Source organism: Solanum tuberosum, unplaced genomic scaffold (genome assembly GCF_000226075.1).
Source record: "Solanum tuberosum cultivar DM 1-3 516 R44 unplaced genomic scaffold, SolTub_3.0 scf00227, whole genome shotgun sequence".
Lineage (NCBI taxonomy): Eukaryota > Viridiplantae > Streptophyta > Magnoliopsida > Solanales > Solanaceae > Solanum > Solanum tuberosum.
Window position 1 is genome coordinate 747726 of NW_006239150.1, and position 16821 is coordinate 764546.

A 16821-nucleotide genomic window follows, 5' to 3' on the forward strand; every position below is an offset into this window, starting at 1 on the left:
TTCTGGTCTCTACTGCCGGCAACTCCATGAGCTCCAGAGAGATCATCGACAATGGAGTAGCAGAAACCTATCATTCGCGATTCTTAATTTATATAGTTTGAATCTCGAAAGTTCAAAATCTGAGGTCTGACGAAGTTAATGTAATGAAAAGAATGCATGTAGTATAAAATAAAGAGTTCAGAGGAGAACCTCTTTAAATGTTCATAAATTGAGTTCAAATTACAATCTTAAAGTAAACTTTTTGACAAATAAGGATAAATAAACGTCCACCCATTTATTCTTTCGCTTTACGTGGCGTTTTATAGAAATATAAATATTAGGAGGGTACTTTGTAAATATTGTCGATATCAAATGTCAATTACAAAGCAGAACAATGTATGTATAACAGTCCCATAAAATAAAATATCCATCATCGATCCGTCCACATGCATGTGTAAAGAAAAAAAAAGAAAAAGAAAAAAGAGAAGAGATTTGACTTCGTTTTGATTGATTGAGAAAAGAGAAAATTTTATTAGTAAAGAGAAGAAGAAATAAAGAAGAAAATTCATTCCGATTGAATACAATTTTGACGTCCGTAAACACACTTTCTCTCTCTAAACAAAATATACAGCTAAGAAGCTGAATCTATCTACTGAAAGGAAGCACAGTGAAGTTCAAAGAAGGTGACGCTACAATTTGTGTGTTCTTTGTGCTTGTAGTTCCGTGTATGGAATATACTCAATCTGCGGTGAGTCGCTGTTGAAATTGTCTTTTTGTTTTCTAAAGCTGGCTGCAGGTTGCTCATTTTTATCATTTATTGCGAGATTTAGGGCTTGATCAAGTGTTCATATGATTGTATAAGTTTCCTGCTTTGTTCTTTTTTCTTTTTTGTTTAGTGTTCAATCAAGCTTCTTTCATTTTCCGAGTTTGAAAATTTGGGTGTTTTTGGGTAATATTCTCTGACGGATGTTTTTCTAAAAGGGATAGGAATGAAGTTTGATTTCTGATTAGACGATTTCAAGTAAGGTTGGGTAGGGTAAATCTATCTTTATCGGAAGGGAGGGATAAATTGACACAAAATTGAATAACTATTGCAGTGGATGATGCAGCAAAAGACAGTTATTTGAGCGGAAAGAAGTCTGGTTTAGTGGTTTCAGAGACAAGCTTCCATCTTTTGGATAAAAAATGGAATGATATTGTTGGTTTTGCTTGGTTCCCCGCCTAGTTTTTTCTTCAGAGCAATTGAAATTTCTTGAGCTTAGTGGGGGGCTTTGATGCCATTTTATGAATTTTCTGTACTCACTTGAGGCTTTTATGCAATTTTAGGAAGTTTCTATATTTGCTCAAGTGTTGGTAGACTGTGTGCTTCTTGGTGAAAAATGGTTCCAACAGGGCCTCCTAATCCACGTGGAGGTTCCCAGTCAGTACCTTCTTCATTACTGCGAACAAATTCCGGTGTAATGGGTGGTCAAGGGGGGTCAATGCCTTCACCAGGTTGTTTCCCTTCTATGGTTTCTCCTCGGACGATGTTTGGGAATATGAATATGCTAGGGAATGCTCCCAATGTTTCACATCAGTCTTTTGCAAATGGAGGTCCTAATGCAGGGCTGGCTGGACCAGGAAGTTCTCAGCGTGGTCCTGTTGATAATGGGGCCGAGACTGACCCACTTTCTGGTGTAGGAAATGGGATCGGTTTTAGTGCTCCTTCAACGTCATTTATGTCATCAGCCATGGCAACAAATCCAAATAGCAGTCAAGTTCAAGGACAGCAGTTTCCTAACCCCTCCGGTAACCACATGTTGGCTGACCAACAACGATCCCAACAGTTTGATTCCCAGAATTTTCAACATAATCAACAGTTGCAGCAGTTTTCTTCCCCTATCAATTCCCAAACACAGCAACAGCAGCATCAATTTCAATCCATGCGTGGTGGATTAGGAGGTGTGGCACCTGTCAAAATGGAAACAGAGGTGACTAATGATCAAACACCGCAGCAGTTGCAAGCTCTGAGAAACTTGGCACCTGTAAAAATGGAACCACAACAGATTCAAAATATGAGAGGTCTTGCGCCTGTCAAAGTAGAACAACAACAATCTGACCCATCTTTATTTCTACATCAGCAACAGCAGCAGCAGTTCCTTCAGATGTCCAGGCAGTCCCCTCAAGCTGCTGCTGCTGCACAGCTTTTGCATCAGCAGAGGCTAATGCAGTTCCAGCATCATCATCAACTCTTGAAGACTTCCCCTCAACAACGAAACCCATTACAACAACAATTTCAATCACAGAATCTTGCTGTCAGACCTCCTGTAAAGCCAGTATATGAGCCCGGGATGTGTGCCCGTCAGCTGACTCATTATATGTATCAGCAGCAACATAGACCTGAAGTAAGAAGAATTGGTCAACTATATCATTGTGTGGCATCTATGCACTACACCCTACCCTGCAGCTTTCCCAGATAATGAAAAAGAAAATATGATATCAATTTTTTCCCTAACAAATTGCTCTTCCTTCTTTATAGGACAATAACATTGAGTTCTGGAGGAAATTTGTTGCTGAGTATTTCGCTCCCAATGCCAAGAAAAAATGGTGTGTATCTATGTATGGAAGTGGTCGGCAGACTACTGGAGTTTTTCCTCAGGTTCACTGCTTATGTGGAAGTTATTTACATTTTTTGTTTTTGTATTGTTTATATGCTCCCATCAAATGAAAATGGAGTTGTAATAACTTTCATGGTACAAGCTTAGTATCCTATTACAGCATAGATATATTTTTTATCTGAGATACTTCTTTTAGAGCTTGTTCTATAAATGCTGCTGATTAGCTGTAGAACAACTGTTAACAAATGAGTTTATATCTTTGATTTATATTGTGTAATTTGCAGGATGTGTGGCACTGCGAAATATGCAGCCGGAAGCCAGGCCGTGGGTTCGGTATGTTCTTTGCAGCATCAAGCTCTTGAATTAATTTTTGGTCCGAGAAGCAGTTAACAAACTTTATGGCTTAACAAAACCCATTCTTTAATTACTTCATCTTTATTTATTTGGTTTTCCTCTCAGCTGATAAATTCTGTTTCAGCATCTGATATATCTCAACTCATTTTTTCTCAGAAGCGACTGCTGAGGTTTTGCCCAGGCTTTTCAAGATAAAGTATGAAAGTGGCACTTTGGAAGAACTTCTCTATATTGATATGCCCCGTGAATATCAGAATTCATCTGGGCAAATAGTCCTAGATTATGCAAAAGCGATTCAGGAGAGTGTCTTTGAGCAACTTCGTGTTGTCCGTGATGGTCAGCTTCGTCTAGTGTTTTCACAACCTGATTTGAAGGTTAAAGGAAGAACTGATAGTTTAATATTCAGTGAAGTGTTTATTCATGGACAGTTGAGACCTAGCATGGTGCATATTAATGCTATAATTCGTTTGATCTGAATTCCTTTTGTATCTACTTGGCAGATAGTTTCTTGGGAATTTTGTGCACGGCGTCATGAGGAGCTTATTCCTAGAAGATTGTTGATACCTCAGGTTAACAGTTTTACCTTTCAACTGCCATTCCATGGATGTATTTATGAAGTCATGCTTCAACTGTGATTTGAATCATACACTTCTATTCACTGATAGCAGACTTTTAAGTTGCCTAGGTTTAAAATAGGTAAAAAGAAGTTGGTTGACTTTTTTCCTCAAAAAAATTTGAAGATGCTTTACAAACTCTACTTGAGAAGTAAAGAACTTCAATCTAATTTCTTGCCACATCTGCTATGGCAGAAGCCTTTTAATTTCATTGACCTGGAACTATGTGCTAATTCTGTGTGATTGATCTTTATTATGAACATTACTTATGTAATTGGATGATAGTATGGTCGTGTTAGTATTTATGGTCACTATTTCCTTTTCTTTTGTCTGTTGGTACAAGCTCAATATACATGGATGTACAAGATTTCCGTTGCATTTTTGTTCTTTTCTAATTTCAAAATTACCTGTTTCTTCTTCTTAGCAATATAGAACGGTTTAGAAGCATCTTATTCTCAATCCTCGCCTTGTGATATTGAAGCGGTTAGGGCTGCTGGACAGACCACTCTAAACTGCTTTTTAGATGAATTAAGCTCCATTTAGTAGTTTGTGGTCGCAATGTCTGTTCATTAATGGAAAGAATTGACTGTTCATAATCGTATGGCATTTCTATTTGTTTTTTCTTCAGTTTTGGGGAGAATCTCTCTGAATAATTTTTTTTTGAGAAATATTGCATGGCTGGTTTGTGTTGGGATTTAATATTGTTTTTTAAAGTATTTGGTGGATTGTATTTCGTTCTTGTGATTGGTTTTTGGTAATCTGAGTTTGAGCTGGTTTTATCTCAATTCCTAATAAAGGTAGATTCTTCTTTGAACCTGCTATCTAGGAACAATTTGAAATGCATCGGGTAGAAGCTCTAACCCTGGTTAAGGCCTAAGGGTTTGGATATGTTATGGTCACGGGATAGTTAAGATGTGATGGAGAAAAATTCAGAACAGTTTTATTGGGTGATGTTTATGCTATCTGAAGTCCATGGAACAGGACTTCTGATGTTCTATAATGTGCTAGTTTTATCCCCCAAGGCCTAGCTCAAGCGGCAAAAGGTGGAGGATTTGTGGCTTAGGTCGTAGGTTCATGCCCCACACCATGCAAAGTGAAGCCTGGTATTTAAGTGGAGAAGGGTAGAGGGACGGGCGCATTATCCACCGAGTTTAGAAGGCTGTGATTGGTCCAAAGGGCGGGTCACAGACGGATTTCTCGGTTATAAAATAAAAATAAAAATAATGTGCTAGTTTTAAGAAATTTGTTTTAGCACAGGATAACAAAGTATAATTTAAATAAGCTCCGACTTCATAATAGAAATTGAGGACTTGGAAAAAGGAGTCAAATTGTTGTGCTTGTAATATGATCACTTGCTATTCTAACTATTCCTTGGTATATTATTTTATCACAACTGATTTCAAATGCCTAATATCAAGAAGGTCCCTTTCACTTATGAAATTTAGAATCAAATTCTCTCTCAGTAGGATTGTTAAAAGAGTAGTACCGGGTAATGGATCTTGGTGCATTAAATTGGACATAACTCAATTGAAAAAAAATCAGAACACAAATGAAAGCTGGATCTAATCTTGTAAACCCTGAATTCATTTCATAACTTCCAGATTTTGTTATCTTTTTAATTTTGCTTTTGTACTTGTACTATAGTAAACTACTACTTTATTATAAAAGTCTGCTACAAAAAAGAAAACAAGTGTTAGAAATTAAACTTCAATTGACAAAGTAAAGAAACATGGACTGAAGTTGTCGCGACCCAAAAATGGGTGTGTGATGGCACTCGTCTTATCCCACCAAGAGTCGGCCTAAAATTTGAAACCTAACGATAGAAATGCGGAAAGTAAATGATCAAAACATAACTACAGATAACTTAGTCAAACTCATAAATGCCCTCAAAAGCTGGTTGATATGTGTACTAGCCTCTAATGTATTAAAATAGGATGAAGAAAAATACAAAGTCTCTATGTCATTGTTTCTCGAGTAGAACAAGAACATAAGAAAGGAATAAGAGGGCCACTGAGATGACAAACAACTACCTCTCAAGTCTCCATAGTAAAGCCTCGGACAAGATAAAGGGGAAGGGTAATCGCGAAGATCCTGACTCGTAACCTACACAAGTGTTGAAGCAGGGGGTGAGTACCAATCAACACGATACTCAACAAGTACACAACTGACCCAAAGTAAAGCATTATTGAACACAAGTACTCCAACTACTCCATCTGAACCTCCATAACTACAACCTGCAATAATCAAACAACCTAACCTAAACATTTCTCACTCCACCAGTGGCGGAGCCACCTTACAATTAGGGGTTTCATCCGAACCCCCTTCGGCGGAAAATTGTATGATTTATACATGGTTAAAATAATTTTTTAGGTATATATAGTAGATGTCGAACCCCTTTCGACTACTTCGTGTGTTTATTTTTTCAGATTTTGAACCCCCTTATTGAAAATCTTGGCTCCGCCACAACACTCCACATCACAAAGCCCCTAAGGAATAATTCAATTTGCACCTCAACACGAGAAGTCCATCAACACAATGGTTATAATCAAATGAAGTGCAATGCAACGATGTGCAATGTCATATAGAGTGATGCATGTCTGTCCTAACGACACACACCCACTGTCTCTTTGTTCGGGATCCATGGGGAACTTCTTAGTCCATGCATCTGCCACGGGCGTGTGGCCCGATCCCAATTTCATCTCAATGAATCCGACACGAATGTGTGGCGCGTTCCTTATTTCCACTCAATAATTCCTCCATGGATGTGTGGCCCGATTTCTATTTCCTTTCATCCTCACCAATTCATCACAACAATGGTACAACATCAATGCAAACATAATAGTGCAATGATCAAATATGAGGATGATAATTCAACACCAATATCTAATTACAATCAAATAAAGCATGTCATCAAGTGAGTAATCTCATTCGGCCAATTGCCCACAACAAAATGAAGTCACACATAACAAGATTCTTGTTTTAACCCAAGTTGTTTAGCAAGTTCACGTCATCAATTTACAATATGAAATTCTTACATGAATCCCTTCACCAATTCCCATTTCTCCCAATCATATCAAAGCATACAAGGTTCAAAACTCTTAAGAAAAACAAGAAGTCTGCTTGCCTTAAGAAAATCACACAATCACTCTGGCACTTGAACTTTTTTCTTCTGAACGGTATCCAAATCAATGCAATCTAATTAAATAAGTTATCACAATAAGATTTCAAGTCTATCAATACTCGTATCAAACATTTTGGAAAAAAGAGTCAAATTGACCCAAAAACCCGATTCATAAAAACGAATGTTAAATCTGGAAACTTATACATGAAAACGCTACCCAAAGAATTTAGAAGTCATTGGTAAAAACCATTTTGAAAATGGAGTTGAAATCATTCACAAACCCCCATTTTCCCCCAAAACTCAAGTTCTTGAAAAATCCCCCTAAGTTTGAACCCAAATCAATAATTAGGTGGAAAAATCTTTACATAATCAAGGCATAATAAAGGGGGAGAGTTGAAATATGTTACCCAATTGAAGTTTCTTGAAAATCCTCCTTGAAATCGCCTAAGTCAAGTTTCTAGGGTTCAAAATTGGAGAAAAAGGGAAGAAATTCCATCATTTTGAAAAAACACATTGCCAGGGGTCCTCGCAAACGCGAACTCAGGTTCGCAAACACAATCCCTAGTCATGAACACGACCACTAGATAAAATGACCCTTCGCGAACGCGACTCGACCCTTCGCAGACGTGGTCAAGTCTTTGCTAACGCAAGGCACAACAGACATCAGACGTAAGAAAATCAACCAACACACAAGTCTCCGGAAGGACCTTAGGAATTCGTTCGGAATCTCGTACACAAACCAAATTTGTTACCCAACTAAACTCGCTGTTCCGAACTTAATGGAACCATCAAAACACAAATCCAAGGTCTTCTTGACATGAAACTCGTGAAAGTTGCAATAAATTAACATAACGCCTAAAAAGACCAAACTAAGCTCGAAACCTTTGAAAATTCAACTGAGACCTCTCTTAGGCCTAAAATCATCCCCCAAATTCGATGGAATTGCTGAAAATTCGATCTGAGCATTCGAACTCCGAATGTTGACTAAAGTAAACTCAAGGCATAAAATTACATCAATTTCCAACTTAGGACCTCAAATCCACGGAACCCCTCTAAATTTGAAAATGACAACTCTCCTAGTCCAAATTTCACATTTCGAAACGGATGGAACTGACAGAATTCCATTACAAGGTTCGAAACTCTGATTGCTACCAAAAACTATGTTGCTCGGACTCTTCAAAAATGTCGACGGGTGTGTGTCGGATCCTCCAAAAATAGTGTATTTTTGAAGGATCCAACACGAGTGCAGCTACATTTTTGGAGAGTCCTAGCAACTTGGTCCAAAACCATTTTTAAACAACTTGAGTCTTTCAAACTCAAAACTTCCAAAAATCCATGTAAAAGTGGCTGATTCAACTTTCTAATAGACTTGTTAGTTCCGCAGCTCAAAAATCATTACTTTCCAATCAATTTACAAATCCAACTCTGCAAACTGATCAGAAATGACCTGGGGTAACTTTCAGGAGGGGTAAAATGGTAATTTTATAAAAAAAAAAATAAAATCAAAAATGACCTTCCGGGTCATTACAGAAGTAAGCTCTAAATGTGATCGTTCTATGTGGATTTACTTAAAGAATTCTATGTTTGCTATCAGTAGAAAAAGGTTGTTTGCTATCTAATAATATTAACATATGGATTTCTACGATACATTTAATAAATTAAGTATGCTATACTAGTAAGTTCCTGTCTTTCGGTGTTAGTTTCCTAGGTTTGTCAATGTGCAGTAAGTATGGGTTGAAAAACTTTGGGCGCCAGATTTGCTACAAACTTAAATTTAAAAGAAAGAAAAGAAAAACAAAAGCTAGATTTGAACCGGTAAACCCAAAACTCTTTAATTTTCTCCTAGAGCTGCACTATCTTCAGTAATTTTTTTCCTACTTTAAGCGTGTGTATAGTGAACTAGGATCTGATAAAAACTCATTTTTGAATAACCAAGTACAGGATTCATGGTTTAACTATTATCTTGGTATGATGAGTTACTTGAATGAATTAGTGCCTATCTGGGCAAGTTTCTTGGAGCTCAAAAGCACTTTCTTCAAAATTTGATGTGTTCGTCCAATAAGTAAAAGTGCTTTTGAGTAGCAGCAAAATCAATTTTTCTATTGTTGGAAGGAAGCTAAAATTTCCACGTTCTTGAAAAAGGTGGAAGTAGAAAAATATCCCTACCATCAATACTCTTGAGAATATCATTAACTAATAAAAGTGTGCTCTCTCTAACAACTTGAGCTTTTAGATGAGATGGTCACACACTTTTACATAGTATCAGAGCAGGCAGAAAACCTGATATCGAATACCACCCAAATTTAAAAAGGATTTCCATGTGATTGGCCCATGAAAAAGAGATAGGTCTGCACGTGAGGGGATGTGTTGAGAGTATCATTAACTAATAAAAGTGTGCTCTCTTTAAGAACTTAAGTTTTTAGATGAGATGGTCACACACTTCAACAAATACATACTTATCAAGCATATCCCCTCATTAAGTTATTAAACCATTTCCTTTACTTTTAGAAATAAAAATAGAAGAAAGCAATGACTAGTTTTAGAATATCTCATTTCCTTTTGACTCTTAATATTAGTATCCATGCATTTCATGTAAGAGTTTTCTCTGTCTTTTATTTATCTCTTTGTTAAAATGAGTAATATTAATAATTACTAATATGCTTCATATAGCGTAGTGAATTTTCGTTGTGTGAATGATTTTACTTAGTTTGTGGTAAATACTCCATATATGATGATTTAATTTGAGGAATGATTTTTTAATATATATTGGTTAATGTTTCTTAGTATATTAGCATGTTAACATTATACTAATATTTAATGTTTTCATTGATTTATCTATATGTACTATATTGATTGAAAATTTTAATATGTATTTTTATTTTAATTAAATAATAGTACAAGTCTTATCAGTCTTTGATTGTTGATACTTAAAATATTTTTTCTCTATAGAATATCTTAATTATAAATGTGCATCGATACTTGGCCTTTTTTGTAATTTGACGCTCAAAAGTTTTTTTTTAACAAATAACTATTAGCCTTATACGATTTGCTTATCAAATACTGAAAAAACACTTTTAAAATGAACTACTTGTCAAACACATTGTGTTTCTCCCGAAATACTTTTTTGGAAAGCTATTTTAAAGAAAATGCTTCTGAAAATGAACAAATTTTAGTTGCTTAGTCAAACAGTCTCTTTATGTGCGCCAATTAACAATTTTAGCGTTTGATTTGAAGGTGACATCTAATTAAGTATGCATGTTAATAGATCAATTGGTTTTTGTTCCGTAACTCTAAGTTGCATGGACTCTTCAATTTCGATGTTGCACTCATGTTGTATCCCCAAAAATGTACTACTTTTGGAGAATCCGACACGCACCGATTGACATTTTTGAAGAGTTTGAGCAACGTAGATGTAGGTTTTTCATGTTGCTTTTCATGTTTTGGTACACACATTAGGTCCATTGAAGAACTTGTATATAAGTGTGTGCATGTGTGTGTACACATATATGAAATTGATACTTGTATACATGCGTGAGTATAAATCTCTCTTTTAGGCAGTTGGTACAATATTTTAAGAGATCTTGTGCACAATGACCAGTGTTATCAAAGGCACGTTTCAAGTGCGCTTAAGCCTTGAAGCAAGGCACAAAACGCGTTGAGTACTTCACCTCTCTTAATGTGCGCTTCAGTGTCGTCATCAAGGATCTAAGACACACTTTTCTTTGTGAATGAGCATTTTCTGAAGAGGCGTTGCTAAACCATTGACATTTCACTTTATCGTAAAAGCAATAAATTTCTTTGTCTATATATTTCTTTATTCATGCTTATAATTATTAGTCTTGGACTATACAGGGGCAGAAAGGGGTGTCAAGCGACACCCCTTCGTTGGAAAATTACTTTGTATATAGAGGTCAAATTTTGGTTTAATCAATATAAATACAAGTATTGACACCTCTTAACACAAGTTAAAGGTTTAGTCTAGTGGTTACGGTGTTGTGAAAATTCCTTGAGGTTGTGTGTTATAGTCCTACTAATCTCATAATTATATTTTTTCTCCAACCATCGACACCCCTAATGACAATACTGGGTCCGTTAACATATATATATATATATATAATATATATATATATATATATATCTTCTCCATTTGCGCTTTTTCTCAATAAAGCCCACACTTTATTTGCGCTTAAATCCCCAACGAACTTTAGAGCTTTTTTGCGCTTTTGATAACACTTATGGTGAATGGATCTGGTTTTCTACTTCAGGATGTCTCTTTGAAGCAGTTCTCAATTTATTGCGTTTGATCGTACTTCTGTGGCATCTAGTTGTTTTAGCATATATGCTTTGAAAGTTGATGTTGCATATAAGGTAGGGGGCTATTGAATCATTTCTGATTTGCCTTTTATTGTTTTGATATGCTGTACCTGTACAGGTTAGTCATCTGGGTGCTGCAGCTCAAAAGTACCAGGCCGCCACCCAAAATGCATCATCTAGTGCGTCTGTTTCTGAGTTGCAGGTTAATTGCAATATGTAAGTCAGATACTTACATTAAGGTGTTTATTCCAAGTATTGGGTTGGCAATGTTCCATAACTTTGTTTGATGGTTTTGTTTCATTACAATTTCTATTTAGCATATCTAACCCTCTTTTTTAAGAGGTCAGCATTAGACTAACTTTGTTTAATGGTAGTTTTTACCTAGCAATTTCTATTTAAATATCTAATCCTCTTTATTAAGAGGTAGTCGTGGTCAATTATTAGATCGCCGTCATTAGTGGGCAGTGATGATGAGATAGGATCTATTCGTAATTGACATTTTATATAGCTCTGTTTTTGGCATTGAGCTTTTGTGGTCTTTACTGGTGCTGTTGCCCGCTTTTTTTTAGCTTAGGTTAGCCTCTCCATGCTAAGGTAAGATGTTCTACCAATGAGTTGCCCTAGTAAGCTTTTGGCAATCCAATAACTTTCTTAAAGCTGAAACTTACTGTCATTTTGATTCAATGATTTACCAGGTACACATTTTCTTGTCTACCATTGTTGGATGAGGTAGCTTAGAATTTGGTGTAATGGAATATGGTCAATTTGTCATACTGTTGAACCTTAGAAGCTCAAGTTCTTTAAACATGAGTATGAATGTCTAGTAAATAAATATTTTACCACAATGGTGTGTTTAGGTGCATGGCTGTCTACCTTCTTTTCATACAATTTTTTTTGTTAAATCGAAAGTTGAACTTCGGAGTGTCATGGTTTTGGGGTGTGGGTTGAGGATGTTGACTGTGACCCACGTGAGTGTTGATTTAAATTCTAGTCCTCTCATGCTCATCCAACTTCTCCAATTAGTTCGCTTCAGTGTTATGGTGACGTGTGTGTGGGGGGTGGGGTAGGAGCTAGGTATGTCATATGGTGTCTGGTCCTACCAAAAGGGAGAGGAATAAATATTCTTCCCATGGAATTAACATTAATCAGGAGCTGTGGGTAGTGGTTTGAGGTGGTGGGGCAAGCGAATGTAAAGATATGCAAGCCCTTTGAAAAAGTCACAAGTGATCCATGTAAACATTCAGTTGTGAAGTTATGTTTAGAGATTCCTTGATTCTTGAGATTTTATTAAGATTGTGTAGCTGCTACCATCATGTGTTCCTTTATTTAGCTTTAGTTGTGTGAGTTTTTTGACTTCTAATTGCGCTTCAGGTTTGTTGCTTCAGCTCGTCAGTTAGCAAAAGCTTTGGAAGTTCCGTTAGTAAATGATTTAGGCCCCTCTCCCTTTTCTGTCCCTTATGCAGGTTAATTATTAAGTGTCTTGGCCAGCTTATGCATTTCTCTTTTTATGTCTGATTTAAAAGTCAATTAGTTCTGTCGACCTGTCTTCAGTTGATTTCTTTCCATATGTCGTTCCTCTGTTTTCAGAGCAGACTTGAAAACGGAGACAAATTCAATTCTCTTAACAGCCAGCAGGTTATAGATGGTTGTCAATGTTGTGGATTTTGAAAATTCCTTTTGATAACGCGTGTAATTAACTCATGTATAATGCTTCAGCTTTTCTCTTGGATACAAATATGTGGTGTAATGTTTTCCAACTGTTGGTAATTCTTGTCTTTCTTTCAGAAATTGAATTCATTCAAAAAATGTTTGTTCTAGCGGTAACTCAAGGTTTTTTGGTTTTAGGTTCTTCTAATTCAGTTTATTTACTTCTCAAATGTTCTATAATCGTTAATTTTGGAACCAAATATAAAGCTGCTTTTGTGTGATAACATCTGGTCAAATAATGTTTTGCTTGTTTTATAATACTTGTTCAATTAAAAGAGGCTTGTGATTAACTATGGATGTGTTGTGTTCTTGGTGGATTGCAGATTTCGGAAGTGGTTAATAGCATGAAAGATTTGATCGACTATAGCAGGGAAACAGGGACTGGACCCATGGGTAAGTTCAACCGACTTAACCTTTCTATAGTTCCTTACATCACAGTTCAAATTTACCGACCTTGTGACAAACCAATGTCTCTTTAAAATAGGAGGATAGTTGGGGTTGTTTTCCTGTGAGTTAGTGTTGTATACAGCGACAGCAAAATACCTAATGTAATTTCACAAGTGGGGTGTGGGGAGGGTAGAGCATACGCAGACCTTAACCCCCCTACCTTGGGATGTAAAGAGGCTGTTTCCTGTATCCCTCAGTTCAAGGAAAAGGAAATAGCGGAACTAAAGAAGCCTACTAACATAGCTTATTGACAACTAATTGATAGTCATTAGAAGATTTTTTTTTCCTTCCGTTATGTCGTATTTTCGCTAAGCCCCACATACATTCTAAGAGATCGTACGTTTTTCGAGACATTATCTAGCTAGTGTTGTGTAGATCAGAATGTATTTCACAAAGAGGCATCTGATTGTCATTTAAAGGTGTCCCAGGATTTTGGTTCAATGGGAAAGATTGTACAACACGAGATGTGGTAGGCTACTGTTGCTCCAAGTTTGGTTTAAGGTGAACTGTAGAGAATTAGGCCCATTATCTTCTTTTGATAAGTAAAGAATGACACTTATATAGAGAGGATTAGGATCATTATCCTGAGTTTCTAAGATGAAACAACGGATTTCTTAGCCAACCAAAAAAAAAAAAGAGAGCAAATTAAGGGGGAGCAAAAGAAAGAAGATTTGCCATTTGAAGTAAATTTTACTCATACCATGAAATTGCTTCTGGGGATGGAAAATAGAAACCATCATATCTGAGTAGAGAATCCATGATGCAAAGCAGATTCCGTGGCATCTTTAGTCAAATTTGTTGGTAATATAACTGTCATGTAATAGCTTGAGCCTCACAATATGGTAATATAACTGTCATGTAATAGCTTGAGCCTTGCAATATGCATGAATGTGGGTGACTAGAGAGGACACTCAACTCTTGCAAACTAAGGATCACTTTTATATTGGACATAATGTATAGTTAATTTGCTCGCTGGTGCTCATTGATCCAGTAGCACAGTTTACCCCTGAATTTCTTATCAATTTCTCTTTTACCCCGAAATATATCACTATTCCTAGTGGCATTCTGGATTTTGTGTACAGTCGTTTTCAATAATGAGGATTTGGTGTTTTATATCTTAGTGCTACCTCTTTGTACTTAGGAGTTTGCTGTAACATTTAAATTCCGGAAGACCAGATAAGTGGTCAAGTGTTTCCCCATCATTCATGAGGTTCAAGTGGTAATCTAACAAAATTTAATTTGTGGGGTAAATGAGTGGGTGCTCAACTTATCATTAATCAATTTTTATGTTTGTCCCAGTGTTATCCTCTCAACCTATGATGCGTCATATGTCAGTGGACCATTTTTGTTTGTGCTAAATCGATAATTTGGGGTAGATATTCAACTTGCACGTGATGAACTTTTTTATTTATTTTCATATAGTATTTGATTATCTGTCGTGGCGTTTATCTTTTACATGTTATTCTTACAGTTCACATTGTGCCCAACTCTTAATTTTACAGAGAGCTTGGCTAAGTTTCCTCGTAGGAATGGATCTTCAGCTGGAGTACAAGGTCCAGTTCAATCAACTGAGGATCAGACTCAACAGCCACAGCAGCAGCAGCAGCAACATACACATCAAACAATCAGTAGCTCGAACCATGAGACAACTTCACAGCCTGGTGTACTGCCACTACCTTTGAGCAATGGTATATCGAATGTTAACAACTCTGTGAACCAAGTACCTGCTACTTCGTCTAGTGGTACTGTTGTTGGACTACTGCACCAAAATTCCATGAACCCCAGGCAACAAAATCCAGTGAATGGTGGAAGTAGTACCTACTCAGGAAATGCTGTCCAAATGCCTTCACCCAATTCTTCAAGTATAATGCCTCAGTCTCAACCCAACTCTTCTCAATTCCATCCTCCAACACCATCGTCATCCAACAATCCACCACAAGCTTCACACAGTGGTTTATCATCAGTGCAACATATGAACTCTGCGAATTCCCCAAAAATCTCAATTCAGCAACCAGCCCATTCAAGTGAGGTGGATGGTAATGACTCTCAGAGTTCTGTACAAAAGATTATACATGAAATGATGATGTCTTCACAGCTCGGTGGTGGCGGCATGGTAGGTAATGGTATGATTGGGAATGATATAAAAAATGGGCATGGGATGTTGGCTACAAGTAATAATTCCCTTCTCAGTGGAAGCAATTGCCTTGTTAGGAATGGGACAGCCAATGCTAACAGTACAGGTGTTGTTTCTGGATTTGGGAGTATGAACAATGGACTGGGCCAAGCTGCAATGGTTAATGGAATTCGAGCTGTATTGGGTTATAACCCTTCAGCCATGAATGGGTTAGTGGGCATGACAATGGTGAGAGAACGCAATATGAGTCAACAACAACAAGATCTGGGAAACCAACTGCTAAGTGGTCTAGAAGCAGTCAATGGTTTTAACAACCTGCAGTTTGACTGGAAAACATCTCCTTAAAAAGGTCCAGGTTGGCAATTATTAGTCTATGTTCTGCTGCTTGTGCTGCAAAGATCGTTTGATGAGTTTGCCTCTCATGATGAGAGTAGCCACGGTTGCTGAAGCAGAAGTGGCTTCAAAGCTTGCCCCTTCTGTACTGATTTGAGTGGGAAGGACGATGTATAGTGTGGCATCTTAACAGATGAAATGTTATCTCATCCGAGAGTGCACTCTCTTCTAACTTGATCATAGCTGCTCCTTGAATGGGACATTCAGGGAGGGACTTGGCTATTGGACTGCTGCATTCAATCTGTTTATACCATGTGGAGGCATTTGTTAAGTATGTATCGGCTAAGCTATTGCCCCCTACCGTGCAGCATCTCCACCACCACTCCAGAGCATGCGGTTGTATATAGTTGGGATTCTGTTGTAGAGCTTCCAGGAACTGCTAAGTTGGGATTCTGTTGTAGAGCTTCCAGGAACTGCTAGAATTGGCACCGGTGCAATCATCATTTCTTCTCTCCTTCCTACTTGTATTTCTGTTAGGCTTATTTGGAGTGGCTTGACAGGAAAAAATAATTAGGATGAGGCTTGGGGGAATTAAAGTAAATCCATTAGTATGAGGTATATCTGATGGAATTGATTTAGCACTGGAATTTTCATAGGGGCATGATTTGAAGTATTTCTATTAACCTGTTGATTAGGAAATGCTGCCTTGTTTTTAACCCACAGATGTTTGTTCTAATTGCTTGGCAAAGTAGAAAGAGCCAGTTGCTCCTGTTTTTTGCTGGAAAAAATCAAACCCGTTGATGAATGGCTGTCCCACTTTACTCTTGTTGCATCATCTGTAACTTGTTATTGGCTTTCTGGAGTGGCAGTGTTTTTCTTTTATTGAACTGCGAGGGGAGCGATGCTATTGTAAGGATACTAGTCATGAAGAAAAATCTCAATATATATTCTTGTCGGCAATATATTCCGGCGTCTCTAAGTGCCGGCAACTCCGGAGAGATCATCCGGCAACGGCAGCATACACACCATAATTAGGATTCATTTCCTTGGGGTGCTTTGCAATTTTTCATTTAACAAATTTCTATAGTTTGAATCACTAAAGTTCAAAATCTCACGTCCCACAAAGCTAATGTAATGAAAAGAATGCAGGGTAATGTAAAATAAAGAGTTCAGAGGAGAACCTTTTTATGTCTCACACAGTTGACACCATGTTATGTAAGG

General features: G+C 37.1%; 1 protein-coding gene across 1 annotated transcript; it reads left to right on the forward strand.

The window, feature by feature from the left end:
- The first annotated feature begins 531 nt into the window (after nt 1-531).
- LOC102586081 (transcriptional corepressor SEUSS-like) lies at nt 532-16562 on the forward strand. The gene is made up of 10 exons (XM_006356652.2): nt 532-727; nt 1077-2363; nt 2498-2617; nt 2861-2909; nt 3087-3304; nt 3431-3499; nt 11098-11195; nt 12351-12433; nt 12999-13079; nt 14636-16562. Exons 2-10 carry the CDS (start codon nt 1359-1361, stop codon nt 15610-15612), a joined length of 2700 nt encoding a protein of 899 aa, XP_006356714.1. The 5' UTR covers nt 532-727; nt 1077-1358; the 3' UTR covers nt 15613-16562.
- Nucleotides 16563-16821: the final 259 nt, after the last annotated feature.